The following is a 16237-nucleotide window of genomic DNA, read 5'->3' on the forward strand; positions in this document are numbered from 1 at the left end:
AAACTTGTATACACGGAAGTTTACCAATTTTCCGGAATCAGAAAATAATAAAATACACATAACGTTAACCAATTTGGAATCCTACCCCTACCTTCCTTTCCCCTCTCTATCCAGTGAGTTAGCTTCTCATACCAGCTCTCGATTTACTCGAGCAAACACTGTTTATGCCGAAGGCCCTGGCAACGCTTCTGCCTCACCCCCAGTTCCGGCCGGGCTCCCCAACTCCAGGAGCCCCAAACACAGGTTCCAGAGGCCAGCACGGAAAGCACAGCCGGACTCTCGAAGCCGTGGGAACCGGAGCGGGGCGCTCCTCCTCCCAGGCTGGGCGGAGCCGGGCCTCGCTAGGCAAGTGCGTGAGGCCGCGCCGGGCGCTGCTGCGAGGCGGGCGCTGCTGCGCGGTGCGCGGGGCCAGAGGCGCGCTCGCACCGCTCTGGGTCTGAGCCCGGCCAGGGTCCGCGCGCGGAGCCACGTCGGAGCGCGCCGTCCCGACCCACCCAGGCGCTTTGCCCCGCCCCGACGTTCCCGCCAGTGGCCTAACCTGCTTGACTCGCCGAACTCACCGCAGCTCCCGGCGGCAGCAGGTGGCCTCGGACTCGCCGCCGTCACCGCTGCCCGAGCGGGCCGCGCGGCCCGGAGCCCTCTCGGTCGCCCCCGACAGGCGGGATGGAGCCGGACGGGGACCTGGAGGAGCTGGCCCGGCTGCGCTCCGTCTTCGCCGCCTGCGACGCGAACCGCTCGGGGCGCCTGGAGCGCGAGGAGTTCAGTGCGCTGTGCGCGGAACTGCGCGTGCGGCCGGCCGACGCCGAGGCCGTGTTCCAGCGGCTTGACGCCGACCGCGACGGCGCAATCACCTTCCAGGAGTTCGCGCGCGGCTTCCGCGGGGCCCACCGCGGGAGACGGCGCTGGGGCCGGGGGCCGCGGGAGCCCGCGTTCACTGCGGCCCTGGTGGGGTCCGACACCGGAGAGAGCCAGGAGGACGAGGGCGACGAGGACGCGGCGGCGGCACTGGCTACCCACTGGGACTCGGCGAGCCCGGGCCAGGCTTGGCAGGACTTCCAGGCGCGACTCGGGGACGAGGTCAAGTTCATCCCCAGGTGCGTGTGTGGTTTGCAGAGCGGAAGGTGGTGGTGGTGTTTCTGTTCTCCCTGGGACGCTGCCATCTCTCCCTCTTACACTCGGAGTGTGCAGACCCAGTGGACCCTTTCTCTCTCTCTGTCTCTCTCTCTGTCTCTCCCTCTCTCTGTCTCTCCCTCTCTCTCTCTCTCTTTCTCTGTCTCTCTGTCTCTCCCTCTCTCTCTCTCTCTGTCTCCCCCTCTGTCTCTCAGTCTCTCCCTCTATCTCTCTGTCTCTCTGTCTCTGTCTCTCTCTCTCTCTCTCTCTCTCTCTCTCTCTCTCTCTCTCTATCGCTTTCCTCCTTTCACCGACGCACTTTTAGCTTTTCCAAGACGGGATCCCCTAGAGTTAAGGAAAAGGAATGCGTTCGGAGTCACAGTTCGGGGAGAAAGTTTCACTTGCTCATTTCTCAGTTTCACAAGCCAGAGTGAAATCCACAGCGTCCGGAGATTCTTCCGGGACGCCGGTTTAGGAGCGCTCCCCGAACCTCAGAGACTTGATTACATCACCTCCTACTCCTGGCCTCCAGGCTGCACCCCGAGCAGCAGTGCTCGGGTGACCCGGTCTGCTAGCCAATTTGCTATTCTCTATGGTGGTTTTTGTGTTTGTTGTTTTCCTGCTACTACGTAGAAAACAAAACATTGTTGCGCATTTATATTGCTGCAGGTTCAGGGCATGGTGGGAAAGATATTCAGGTTTTATTGAGATTAATTTGCATCTGTCTCTGCCTAGAGTCATGGTATGTCTTGAGCTATTTTCACTTCTTCCTCAGGCACTACAAACATCTTAATACTATAAAATGCTTTTCTGCTCTCTGGATTTTCATTGAAATTTTATGCATCTCTGGTTGTCATTATTAGGAAGATCTGAACATTTTGCTTGGCAGTTCACATATCTGAGACATAAGACTCAGAAAAGGAAATAGCCCTGGAAGGCAGCGGTGGCCTGGCTCACCCATTCACCACTTAGACCTGCAGGGCTGGGAGTCCTCACTTCCTCCTCCTTCCATCTTCTCCCTCCTGTTTGGAAAGTTCAGGAATACTGGGCATGGAAGGTTACTCACTGCAGTATAAGAGAGATTGTGTAGAGAAAGTGGGCTTGATACCCATCTTTTCTGTTATTTACAAATGAGTGAAAATGCAGTGTCTCCACCAGGGAAGTAGAAAAATTTAAACTTTCCTATAAGCCATACACTTTGAATCATCTTTCATCTGTAACTTGGTTTGGATCCAGCTAGTTTAAAAAGGTAACAATATTAAGAATAAGAAAAGGTAAGACCACACCGTATTTTACACACACACACGCACACTCTGAACTACTTTTCAGAGTTGCTAAGTCTCAGCAGCCAATATTTGACACTTAACCTTTAAATGATGAAAATGACCTTCTTAGGATCAGCATACAATCAGGTCTTAATATTATTGGTGACATTATTATCACGATGCCTTTCCGACTCTTGAGATGTTATTAAATATAATGGCACCAGCGTCACCTGGTAGACTTGTGTCCTAAGTCCCACCCCCGTCTTCTGCGAGATTAACAAGGACAATATTTGCCTTCCTGTACTCGTTCAAGTGGAAAAGAACTAAACTGAATTGCTTCACCTGATTGTTACTATGGCAGCCATTAGCTGTTTTGGTAAATTGGGTTGCTTCTATTCTAGTTCCTCATACAGCTGTTCATTTTCCCTTCCTCCCATTCAAATGTGATAAAAATCTTTCGTTATTGACAATGTCATTGCCATTATTTCAGCCAAATTAATTCTGCAAACATTGTTGAGTGCCTGTTTTGTGCCACTGTCTTAGGTACTGTCCTAGGTACTTGGAGACAAAGAGAAGGAGGAGATGTGGTTCATGCCCTCAGGAAGTTCATAGTGTGGGTGAAATATTTCTCAAAAATTTCCTCAGAGAACATATAAAGGCAAGAGAGTTATTTGTAGAGTTATCTGCATGTGTTGTGGACATAACCCAATAAAAACTGCCTGCAAGCAGGAACTTTCTTTGAATTCTTGAGTTTTTACATTAAAAAAAAGAAGTCATGTTCACTTTATAATATACTGGGCCTTGGTTTAACATAAAATATTATATATTCTTCCAGGGGGAAAATTGTCTCTTTGGGAAGGTGTGCCATTTCATCTGGTGCCTTAGTTTCCCACCTGGCACTCCATCTTCCCCCAGGTGACACCCTGTCCCATGCCTATCCTAGGGGGGTATTTGTGTACAGTTTAAGCAGAACAGATATCAGATATAGGAATGTTTGGTTCCTGCAAAGGCAAAACGTGGTAGTGATTTCCATTTCAAAGATCATTCAAACTCTTAGATCAAAATATTAAACAAATTTGGGTTAAAGTCCTCAGTCATCGATAATTGTGATATTAGAGAGAAAATCATATTGCACTGTGAAAGAATAAAAATGGTCTCTGGGTGGTGTGTTAAATTCTCAAGTTGGTCTTCTCTTAGAAACTGAGGGACTCCTTTCCTTAAAGGTTGGGGAGGGGAGTGTCCCGCCATGTGACACCGTTAACCTGAGCTGGGCAGGTGTAAATGGTCCAGAGGGTCAGGATGGGCCGTTACCACTAGTTCCAGTAAGCTGGAACTAGGTCAGCCAGCAGGTGAACCCAGAATGGCCAAGGGCAATGTAGTTACGTAAGAGAATTCCGGAAGAAGGATTGTATCAGGCCAAGAAAAATCCATGAAGTGGGAAGAGAATGTCTGGGGAGAAACAGAGAGCAGAGTTGTAATTACCTAGTGAAGCCAGTTTCTGGTGTCAGGGGCATTATCTTGGTGAAAGGGAGGTTTGTATCCAGTAGGTACTCAATAAATGTACTCAATAAATATTTGCGGAATGTTCTTTGATTCCCTGCTTCATATACTGAGAATGCAGTTAGTTCATGCTGCATGCATTCTCTTCATTTCTTTTGTTGGTTCCCTCCCTATATTTTCACATTCTGGTGAGAGCTGGTGTCTTCCGAGATTGGCAAGGAGAGAAGGATATAGGGTGTGTGTGTCTGTGTGTGTGTGCATTGAGCATTCGACTGAGGCGGGGTCATGACAGGAATTCACCTCTCTCCTCTAGTCAGAGCGGAAGCTTTTCAGAGTGTTCTCAATTCCATTTGTAGCGATTGAGTGTCATTTGTGGACTGATTCACTTTAACTTAGAACCCCACGTTCTCACAAACAGAAATACGAGGGTCCAGCTGGCACCAGAACCACAATGGACTTGTGAATGGGCACCAGTTTTGCCACAATAGCCAGATTAGACCCAGCGTGGGTGGGTGCCTCTGGTGTAACAGGGATTAGCGTGATTGGTGACCTGCCAGATAGGGCTGGGGCGGGATTTGTTCAGGCACCAAAATCAGACCTGTGTGCTCAAGCTGTTTCACATGATTTGTGCCCTTTCTACACACACAACGCTGAAGAAGAGTGTTCTGTTGAATAACTTAGAAACAAGAAATTTAATTGAGAAGAACCAAAACTACCCACGTGTGAACTGTTATATGGATTGTCAAAATGGTTTACTTCGGCACGTCCACATAACTATGAAGATGATGTCTAAAATGGAGAGGAAAAGCAACAGGTGACACCAATCCCACTTAACTAGGACGTTTTAAAAAACACGAAGCTACAAGTAGGCAGAGGCATAGTTTCATGGTCAGGGACTCCTTTACATTTCCCTTTCTTGGGGTCCACTTTAGGGCTTTTGCCTCTGACTGTCTTCTTTTGTAATAGTGCAGTTGCTTCATAAGCCCACTTCACCTTAAATGATATGGTGCTTGGCAGGATGGGAAAGGGAGAGAAGAGATGGACGCAAAGAGAGAGGTAAACACAGAGACGGCTGGAGACACAGGGTGAGAGGAGGCAGAAGACAAGCAGACAGAGAGACACTGATTGTTTAGATAGTGCCTCAGTTTCCCCTCTCTTCCCACTCAGTGAGGGTATGGCCCTGAGACAGCTTGGGATGTGAGAGTTAAATCAGCTCTTCTCTGTTTGATCCAGCTCTTGAGTATCTTCCACATGTGAGCATCTAGGTGCTTTGGACTGTGTTTTTTTTGGGTTTTTGGGGGGGGTTTTTTTTGCGGTACGCGAGCTTCTCACTGTGGTGGCCTCTCCCGTTGCAGAGCACAGCCTCCGGACGTGCAGGCTCAGCGGCCATGGCTCACGGGCCCAGCCGCTCCGTGGCATGTAGGATCTTCCCAGACCAGGGCACGAACCTGTGTCCCCTGCATTGGCAGGTGGACTCCCAACCACTGCGCCACCAGGGAAGCCCCTGGACTGTGTTTTTAATGTTTGAAGATAAGTATATTTTTTTCACCCATATTGCCAGTAATATCTGCTGCTCATCCAAGGAGATAAAGATTGGTTCCAGCCTTGAGGCACCATAGTGGGTTGGACTTCAGTCCTGGAAGAGGTTCAGAGATGTTTTTGACTGTGTATGATGCTTACCTTTGGCACTGGCTTTGAGGCCTATCAGTGTGCTAGCCACAAGCTTTCCAGAGATTTCCTGCCTTTTCTGCATTCAGAACTGGGGATATATATGTGTGTGTGTGTGTGTGTGTGTGTGTATGTATATCTTTATATGTCTCTATCTCTATATATAGATTATATATATCTTTATTTTCTAACTGTTTCTGGTCTGTCGCTTTTTGGTTTTCCTCTTCAGCATATCCTCTATCACAATTATGTGTCATTACGCTACTGCTGAGTGGGAGAAACCTGTCCATTTAAAGCACAGCTCTTCCTTGAACCATCCAAACCTTGCTCCTGGGCCCAGCAGGAGTCTCTGTATGGCTTATTTTTTATGAGCTCTGCTTGCTGGTGGTGGCCCTTTCTGGTTCTGATATTTGAATTTCATCTCGAGGTAGTAATTTCTTTTTGGCCTCCTGGCCCCAGAAAGGTATTCTGGGCTCCCGTCCTTAAAGGACTGCCAGTTTTGGCCATACAGACAGTGGCCTGCTCTGACCCTCAGATCTCACTGATTGTTCAGAGCTCTGCTGGCAGGTTTTGGTGAGAGATTGTTTACTCAGCCCTTATGGTATGGGTAAAAAGAAAAAGGCTTAAGATGGGGTGTCATTGGAAGACTACCCTCCAAGGACTACAGACTCTTCTCTAGCTTGTCTTTTAGCCTGAAGTTTTCATTTACTTCTCTCTGGAATCACTGTTCAAATACACGGTCACTTTGAGCTTGTAAAACCTGTTTCTTGATTTCTTCCCAGGTTACATGATTTTATTTCATTTGTAAAATGGAAGTAGCCAAATCGGGCTGATCTGCCTTGAATGGAGGCTTAGAGGCTGATGGCAGAGAAGAGAGCCTTTGATGATGGGGGAGGTTAGGATGCTGAGGTGATTCAAATGTCTGCTTTTTTCTCCTAAGAAGATATACAGTATACTTTCTTGCTTCATGTGTAGCTTGTGAAAGCTTAGTTGCACCTGACTGCAGTATATCGTTGGAGGGAAGAAATGGGAAGAGAATATTTATCGTTGGTATTTGGGCTGCTCCTATCTGACTCTGTTAGTCTCATATCAGATTGTAAAATGGAAAGTAAACACTGTTTCCCAGAGGAAAGCTGTAATGATGGAATGACACGTATGATTTCTTTGATATTAATTCCTCAAAAAAACAGTTTCACTGCTTCAACTGGTAAATATTTGGGGTCTTCCAAATTATAATTGCCTTTGTCAGAGTAATTATAAAAAGAGAAAAGTGAATTTTAGCCCTTAAGGCCTTAGTCTATATGTCTTATAAAAACAAGACATATAGATGCAGTAGCTCAGACATGTTTCTTTCATTCTTTCTCTAATTCCCTCGGTATTAATGTGCCTGCCAGTGTCCCAGGCACTAGAGAGACTCCTTCATAGACCTGACCTTCAAGGAGCTCATTGTCTCATGTTTTTAAATACCTAGGAGTTTCTGACATCTGAAGGACCTGAGATGCAGTATAATAAATGCAGAAAAATACCTCAGGGCACATCTCCAGACTATGGACATTTCATGTCAAGAGTGTTTCTCAAATTGGGGGCCCTTTGGGTCTTTATGTGTATGCTTGGCAATCTTAGAAGACTCAACATTTATGTTTTCATTTTATGTTATCATTATATTAAAATATAAAACAAATTAATTTGAGCACATTTGGAATCACCTCGATGACTCTTACATGACAGATTTGGCTACACTGTTTCAAAACCTGCCTCTGTGTTTAAGATTATATGGCATCTGTTCCTTGTCATGCATGGGCTGATGAGGAAGGCACAACAGTGGACTTGGTGCAAATGATGTGTCCACATAAATTGAAAGTGACCAACAACACAGAGTGTTGGGTTGTCTGTGTCCTCAATGGAAAAGTGATCAGGGAGTGGGGTTTTGATCCTGTAAGTGTGGCTGGAAAGTGCAGCACACAAGCTGCCAGGACCATACTGGCATTGGCTATGGGGGTGTAGTTTCAGTAGATGTGCATCCCTTGTCAGTTTAAATGAATGTTGCTAATTCTCATTCCACTGATTTTGCAAATGCGTGTTGGTCACGTAAATGTTTGGGAGCTATAGGTATAAGGAGTTTATATCTGGTTTGCGTTTGTTTATAGTTAAGTGACATAATATAAACAATATTTACATCAACTCTGGAATCCATAGGAGATATTTTCTTTAATAAGGTCTACATGTTTATCAAGTGTGAGAAATACTGTTCTAAAAGGACTTGAAATCCTCAAGAACTGTATAAAATTGAAAACATTAGTTTCTCTATTTTTCATTGCTTATCGATCTCATCCGTCATTTAAATCGAAGGCATAATATTGTGGAAGAAGTTCATCTTAAATTGTTCCCAGTCTTAAGGATCATTTTTGTTATTTGCCCACAGAGGAGACTCTTCTTGCCTTTTTCCTATGTCATCCATTCACTCCTTCATTTAAAAAACTTTTCTTTGAATCCATGTGTGCCTGGGACTGCACCAGGAATGGGGTGCTTTAAAGTGATATCCAGTCAAAAATCAAAAGTTTTGGGGGCTTCCCTGGTGGCGCAGTGGTTGAGAATCTGCCTGCTAATGCAGGGGACATGGGTTCGAGTCCTGGTCTGGGAAGATCCCACATGCCGCGGAGCAACTAGGCCCGTGAGCCACAACTACTGAGCCTGCGTGTCTGGAGCCTGTGCTCCCCAACAAGAGAGGCCACGACAGTGAGAGGCCCGCGCACCGCGATGAGGGGTGGCCCCCGCTTGCCGCAACCGGAGAAAGCCCTCGCACAGAAACGAAGACCAAACACAGCCAAAACTAAATAAATAAATAAATTTATTTAAAAAAAAAAAATCAAAAGTTTCTTAGACAGTTTCTCTCTCCAAAGGTGATGGCACCAGTGAGCGTAGTGAACGGGAAGAATCACTGGTCTGGGTCCAGCTCTCACTGGGGGTCAGAAATCAAGCAGACCAAATCGACAGATGAATGGATAAAGAAAATGTGGCACATATATACAATGGAATATTACTCAGCCATAAAAAGAAATGAAATTGAGTTATTTGTAGTGAGGTGGATGGACCTAGAGTCTATCATACAGAGTGAAGTAAATCAAAGAAAAACAAATATCGTATGCTAACACATATATATGGAATCTAAAAAAAAAAAAAAGGTTCTGATGAACCTAGGGGCAGGACAGGAATAAAGATGCAGACGTAGAGAATGGACTTGAGGACACGGGGGCGGGAAGGGTAAGCTGGGACAAAGTGAGAGAGTGGCATTGACATATATACACTACCAAACATAAAATAGATAGCTAGTAGGAAGCAGCCGCATAGCACAGAGAGATCAGCTCGGTGCTTTGTGACCACCTAGAGGGGTGGGATAGGGAGGGTGGGAGGGAGACACAAGAGGAAGGGGATATGGGGATATAAGTTTACGTATAGCTGATTCACTTTGTTATAAAGCAGAAACTATCACAACAATGTAAAGCAATTATACTCCAATAAAGATGTTAAAAAAAAATAATAAAGGCATTAACTTAAAAAAAAAGAAAAATCAAGTGGACAAACTAAATTCAGGGAGTTTCTTCCTCTCTTCAGTAGAGCAGTTATCTCCATTTATCTTCTGTGGTGGTGTCACAGTTCCAGCAAGAGAGACTCTAGGCCCTGTCAAATTATCGCCACGTTCCCTCCTCTTACCACCCCGTGGGCTGTGACTGATGCAATGGAGGGGGGCTCACAACTCTGAAGTCTCCGGGGCCAGGCAGGTAGCATAGACCTGGTAGAGTGGAGTTGGGGCCCAGTAGCAGCCTCTGCTTCATATGCTGGGGGGACGGACAGATGCTGCCATGCAGGACATCGGCCCAGTGTTGCCAGCGACGCCAACTTATAAAGGATGGTGAAAGATCCAGATTTTAAGTAGGAATCTCCAGTTTTGCATATTCCATGAAGGACAAAGCACAGAGGCGGGAAAGATACTTTTTCCAGTTTGCAACCCCTGTTTCCTACCTGAGAATGTGCCCTAGTAAATTCAAGTGTCAGGCGTGATCTTGCTTTGAAGATTCGTGTTGATGTGAACATGTGGTTCCATGGTACCTTAACCTAGAATTTTAATCATGCTGCTTCTTCCCCTTCCAAGTTTGTGGGATAGTATTTTGACCCAACGATCGTCTGTCTTTACTTTCTTTTTTGCTCTTGGGTGTTCTTGTAGTTTCCTGAGTTACCTTGTTCAGGCTTAACAGATGTTGCTGTACAGTATTTTCTGCCTCCAGATTTGCTGCCCTGATGGTGTGTCCTTGGAGGAGGAGGGCTGAGCTCTGAAAGCATTGAGACGTCCAGAACACCTTTTACCCTGATGTCTTTCTTTCTCTTCATTTGAAGCTGAAAGTATTTGTCAAAATTTTAAGATATGTAAAAAAAAAAAAAAAAAAAAGGAATGAAATAAAAATAAGGGAATTTAGTGATGAGAGGTTATATTTTCTGGTACCACAGTGGTATTTCCTTTCATTATTGGAATATTTTGTCCTTCAGTCAAAAAAAATTTTATGGGGATGACAAGATGCTCATCACTAATCATCAGAGAAATGCAGATCAAAACCATAATGGAATATTGCCTCATACCTGCTAGGATGGCTGTTATCAAAAACACAGAAAGTAACAATTGCTAGTTAGAATGTGGAGAAATTGGGACCCTTGCACATTGTTGGTGGGAATGTAAATTGGTGCAGCCACTATGGAAAATGGTATGGAGGCTCCTCAAAAAATTAAAAATAGAATTATCATAGATCCAGCAATCCCACTTCTGCATGTATATCCAAAAAAATGAAATCAGGATCTAGAAGAGATATCTGCACTCCTGTGATCATTGCAGCACTAGTCACAGTAGCCAAGAGGTGGAAACAGCTCAAGTGTCCATTGATAGATGAATGAATAAAGAAAATGTGGTATATACATACAATGGAATATTACTCAACTATACAAAAAGAAGGAATTTCTGTAGTATGTGACAACACAGATGGATCTGAGGACATTATGCTAAGTGAAATAAGCCAGTCACAGAGGGACAAATAATGTATAATTCCACTTATATGAGGTATCTAAAGTAATCAACTCTTAGAAAGTTGAATGGTGGTTGCCAGGGGCTCGGGGATTGGGAAATGAAGAATTGCAGTTCAGTGGGTTATAGAGCTTCAGTCGTTCAACATGAAAAAGCTCTAGAGATCTGCACAATAAAGTGCATGTAGGCAACAATACCGTACACTGAAGAGTTTGCTAAGAATAGAGATTTCATGTTATATGCTTCTTAACCACAAGAAAAGCAAACGTCTGGAATACAAAATTTCTTTTTTACAGAGATAAGAAATTGGGATAGCTACAAAAGCTCTGTGTCTCATATCTTTTTGGATCAGTCCCAAATACAGGCTCTGTCAAGGTTTGCCCTTTAAATGTACTCACACCTGTCGTTTTCAGGTGACCAAGCAGAAACACTTGAAATAATGACATATTCTGAGAGCTCCCTCCCACCACACACACACTGAGGGCAACCGATCTCTTCAATTTCAATTTTTGGGGGGCATTTTATGGGCATGTTCAACCATGATACACCCACGATCATTACAATTATGGAGCATGCTCAAGTGACCATTTTGTTATAATGGTATCTCTGACCTAGAGTGGTTTGTTTTTTTTTAATGTCTGGATAGAAAACAAACAAGTGCAGATGAGTTATTCATTCTGAAATCTGGGTGCAGCGGTGGAAGTTTCACCTGCTGTGAGCCTCTTGTGGCTGCCTGGTCCAGAGGTGGAGGGGTGGTGGGAGGTTGAGGCAGCCAGCGCTGGCTTGTTGCCCATCTCCTTAGGCGTGGGGGTTGCACAGTGCATCCCCTGGCGTGACCCAGTCACCTCGCAATTCTTGCTCCTGTAGAACAGTTACAGTCTGCTCTGGCTGAGGTGGACGAATTCCTGAGAAGTCAACCAACATTTGCTTAGAAAATCCATGTTTTAGGACGTTCATATGTCATGTTTTCTAATGGACATGCCATAAACTAGTGTTCATGTTTGTGATGCAAATATGTTTTCTTTTCCTCCTTGGGGATCTGTTGGCATAGCATGTACTTCAGTCTGGCAGAGATGGTTAGCCTGGGGATGTCAGTGAATGAATTACAGTGCATGCATTTCTACTCTAACACAGCACATGTATTCCAGACAAACCTAATGTTCTGCAAACACACAAAGGACATATGGGAAAAAAAAGTAGGGATGGGGCTGATCTCTCCATATCTGTATAGCTTTGCAACCAGCATACTCAAAAAACCAGTAACAATCCGAATAAGATATTAGCACAATAAAAAAAGTCACATTAGATGCTTAATAGAAACATACGACAGTCCAGGGTACCAGTACAGAAAAACTGTAAATGTTTTAATGCAAGTATAGGATTTTGCACTTTGTTTTTTAAGGTGAAGGTAACTTGGTGGATGGAGGTACCTGGGTTGTGGCTGCTGGGTTACAGGAACAAGGACAGAATGCACAAAGACAACGCATGTGTACCGTCTGTGCTGGGAGGAAGCCCCCGGGGATCGGGCATTGTGTCCAGACTGAGTTCACCTGCAGCCGGCTGCCTTCAGCTGTGGTAATGGGCTTGCGCTTGGTGACTGTTACTTGGGCGCAGAGCATCGACATGCTGGGAAATGCAACTTCCACTTCTGCGTCATTCACCTATTGACCTAAGGAATGAGCTAATTGATGCTATAGGAACATGCACTGTGTCCGAGCAGTCCTAGTCTTGAGTGAAAATGCATGGGAGGCTAAAGCAAGGCACAAAGCCAGAAATGAGGGTTAGATTGATTCTGTGTGTACAGGTCCGGAGGTTTTATATTGGTCAAAAAGGGATAGTGCATTGCCTCTCTCCTAAAAGATGACAGTGAATAAGCTGTCTTCAGGCTAATAAATATCTGTCCACAAAAGTCCACAGATCTGTTGGATAGGCTGTTACAATCCTAATGAACCCTGGTGAGAATTATAATGTTATGTTGTAGGTAAGCATTTGGGCCATTAAAAAGTGACCTATTCTGTTGAATAATATTTTAAATTAAAGTTCTTATTTAGCAACTGAATAAGAATTCAGTTCTTGTTGAATTCAATTTATTCAACCAAGTAAGCTGAATAACCTTATTCATCTGTTTTAAGCAGTGCTAGCATATATTCATGGTGAGGCTGGTACATTTGTTTATGCGATTAACCCCAGGAAAAGTACAGTGATATAAGCCACTGAGTTAGTTAGAGAAATAGAGCCAATAAGATGTGAGCGTGTGTGTGTGTGTGTGTGTGTGTGTGTGTGTGTGTGTGGAGGTGAGGGGGCGTGGATTTATTTTAAGGAATAGGCTCACACGATTGTGGAGGCTGGCAAGTCTGTAATCTGCAGGGTGGGCCAGCAGGCTGGAGACCCAGGGAAATGCTGATATAGCAGTTTGAGCCCCAAGGCAGTGGGCTGGTAGAATTCCCTCTTCCTTAGGGGTGCTCAGTCTTCATTTAAAGGTCTTCAACTCATTGGACGAGGCCTGCCCACGTTCTGGAGGGTAATCTGCTTTACTCAAAGTCTAACTGATTGAAATGTTAATTTCATGTACAAAAGACCTTCACAGCAACATCCAGACATGTATGACCAAATATTTGAGCACTGCAGCCTAGCCAAGCTGACACATGACATTAACCATCGCAGCTACTAAAAAAAGTTTTCCAAATACTCTGTTTTTGAGATTCCCTATGCTATGCGAATTGGTTCTGGTGAGATCAGAGAGCATTTTTTTATTGCTTCCAGCTTATAAAATATGCACCAGAAATTTTTCAAGTATTTATTTGAATCTGCAAAAATCCCTGTACATATATTATATTCCCCTTGTACTCCTTCCAAATGCCTAAACACTTCAAAACCACATATCAAATTTCAGGGGTGGTTTAACGTTATTAACATTTTTCTGTCTGCCAAGAAAAGGCTTACGCTCCCTGTGTTCCTGGCTCTGAGATGCCCACTGGGAGAAGAGGGCTTCTTCACCCTGGTGTCTGCCCCTCCATTCTCACCCTACAACCTCACTCATCTTCAAAATATCCATAACTCCACACTGAGCCCTTCATGGAAGAGACATCTCGGATTTAAGCGGCCTCAGCCGTCTGGCAAGTCACGCCAGCACTTTACATTGCTGCACTTTCCCAGGCAGTCTAACTGCTTGCTTGTTCACTTCCTTTCTTCCTTTACCTCCTCTCCCTCTCTCCCTCCCTCCCTCCCTTCTGCAAATGCTGTGGGAAAAGCACTATGCTAAGAAGTCCAAAGGTGAAATTTTCATGAGAAATTGTACAAAAATCCCCAGAGTAGGAACAGGTTCTTACTTTACTGTCCCCAACTGCTAGTTTTTGTCCCTGAGTTGGTAGAGCTAACAGGGATGCAAATTGAGGGGCACAGGGAAGCCCCAAATGTTCCACCAGATACAGGTCCTAAAACTCAGCCATAAGGAAGCCATGAGTTCCATGCTCAGTTTCCCAGGACAGGCATTATTCAGCTCCCAGGAGCTCAGCAGACGCTGGTTTTAAATCACGTCTTTTCTCAGGCTCTGCAGCTCAGGGCCTCAGACCAGCAACACTGGCCACACCTGGGAGCTCTTCCAGCAACGCAGACTGTAGGCGCCACCACAGACCTACTGAAGCATCTGCGTTTTAACAAGATCCCTGGGAGACTCGTGCATGTCTTCAACTCTGCTGAGGAAATGAGAATTGAGGGTGTGGAATGCAGCCACGTTTGGCTGGGAGCTGCTATTCAAAAGGTAGAAAAGCCCCAGAAAGAGAATGTGGAACTGAGGTAGAAAAGATAAACATCACGTGCTTCAAATTTTGCCTTGGGTTGCCTCTGAAATGAAATCCAAATTGTGAAGTGTTCGTGATTGAATTTCCCATGAAGATAAAAAATACATACTTCCTCGAATATATTGTGTAATATTTTGTGAATGTGTTCCTCAGAGACAAATACACCTACAGAAGAGTGCAAGGAGGTTGGTATACGGCTTGCTGACTCTTCACAGATGGAACGCTCTCATGTTCGGCATCCAGATCTAGAAACAGCATGCACCTAGAAGCCCCGTGCTCCCTTCCAATCACCATAGCCCCTCCCTGACCCCCCGGCATGATTTCTTGGGTGTTTTTTTCCTTTTACTACATAGGTTCGGCTTCTTGCACTCACCATTATGCTTGTGAGCCTGTAGTTATAGATCTGTCATTTTCTCTATTCATTGTGTGAAGATATCACAATGTATCCATTTTACTTTTCATGGCCATTTGGGTCATTTCTACTTTGTGGCTATTACATAGCGTGCTGCGATAGGCAGTCCATCTTTTGGAAAGCATATGGACTCACACAGTGCCTTGCTTTTAATAACTGTTTTCAAAACTTCAGCTTTCCTTGCTAACTCAGGGTCATCATTATGAAGCTGAGTTTCATCCTGGGCTGTGGTGTAGCGTATCCCCAGGATTTGTGGGGATGGCAGTTCAGTTTGGCTTTTTGAGTTCCTGTGTGCATTTTCTGTTCTTGCTGTCAGGCTGCCAGGTGACAGTTTACTATTGTCAGTTCTTCCTTCCTTCCTGGGTACCTTCGTTTACTGAAGACACAGAAAGCAAACTGATCAGATGTATTAGAACTGTGTTCAGAACCCCTTTGAATGCATGTTATTCCTGTGCCAAGGAGGGGGCTCACAGGCCGCTGTTCGTTCTCTCCTGACTTTGCTTTTGTATTCTTCTCAGGGCCAGATGCCTGAGCTTCAAAGGGCTGGAGTGCTGCCGTCATTTTGAAATTAATTTTTTTTTGGCGGTTTTATTCCTTTTCCATTTTTATTTATATTTTAACTCCTCGCCCCCTTTCGTTCATTTTGAAAAGTTCCCCAAGGTAGACACTGTAGTTCTAATTGTCTTTGTAGAAATTATCCCATGCAGAAGAGGTCCAAGAGGGAGGGGATATAGGTATACACATAGCTGATTCACGTCATTGTACAGCAGAAACTAACACAACATTGTAAAGCACTTATACTCCAATAAAAAGAAAAAGAAAAGCACAAAACATGGATTTATATTATTATGAATACATGTGAGAAGTACTCACCTAGTCAAGAGTAGGCATGGTGTTATGCTGAGATGAATCCACAGAAGTCTGGCAAGTCTTGCACCTGGGTCTTGGGCCCCAGACCAATAGTTGGTTATTGAAATTATTTTTAATGCTCTTTTCTTTGAAAAGAAATGCTACAAAACTGTACATGGAGGTAAACAGATACTGCTGCTTTGTGAGGTTCTCCTTGTCCACTCAGGCCGATTATTCTAATAACCTATTACAGCTCCTTCTTTAGTACGACTTGTATTTAAAGCAACCATCCAGCTTTTATTTCCATTTTGTTTAGTAGCTTTTAGGCCAGTTGTACATTCCAGAAGGGATGTTATCCACACAGGTGAGAGAGGGCAGCTCATACCTCAGGGAAGCAGAACTGGAAACAAGGGCAAAATAAAGGTTTCAGATGAAAAATGTAAACTGAAATAAATGTAAATGCACAGTTGACTGAAATTGCTTTTTCATTATCTGATGAACCAGTGAATTAAGATGATGACTCGAGAAAAGACCAGTTTCTCTTTTCTTGGCTCTCCAGAGGGGT

At 44.6% G+C, this 16237-nt stretch overlaps 1 protein-coding gene across 1 annotated transcript in view; it reads left to right on the forward strand.

Moving 5' to 3' along the window:
• The first annotated feature begins 388 nt into the window (after positions 1-388).
• Positions 389-16237, forward strand: part of RASEF (RAS and EF-hand domain containing) — a 71306-nt gene continuing 55457 nt past the window's right edge. Inside the window, exon 1 of the mRNA XM_007470746.1 lies at positions 389-1094. Within this exon, the coding sequence (XP_007470808.1) occupies positions 664-1094 (431 nt within the window). The 5' untranslated portion in view covers positions 389-663. The remainder of the gene's footprint in view (positions 1095-16237) is intronic.

This window comes from Lipotes vexillifer, unplaced genomic scaffold (genome assembly GCF_000442215.2).
Source record: "Lipotes vexillifer unplaced genomic scaffold, Lipotes_vexillifer_v1.1 scaffold2225, whole genome shotgun sequence".
NCBI lineage: Eukaryota > Metazoa > Chordata > Mammalia > Artiodactyla > Lipotidae > Lipotes > Lipotes vexillifer.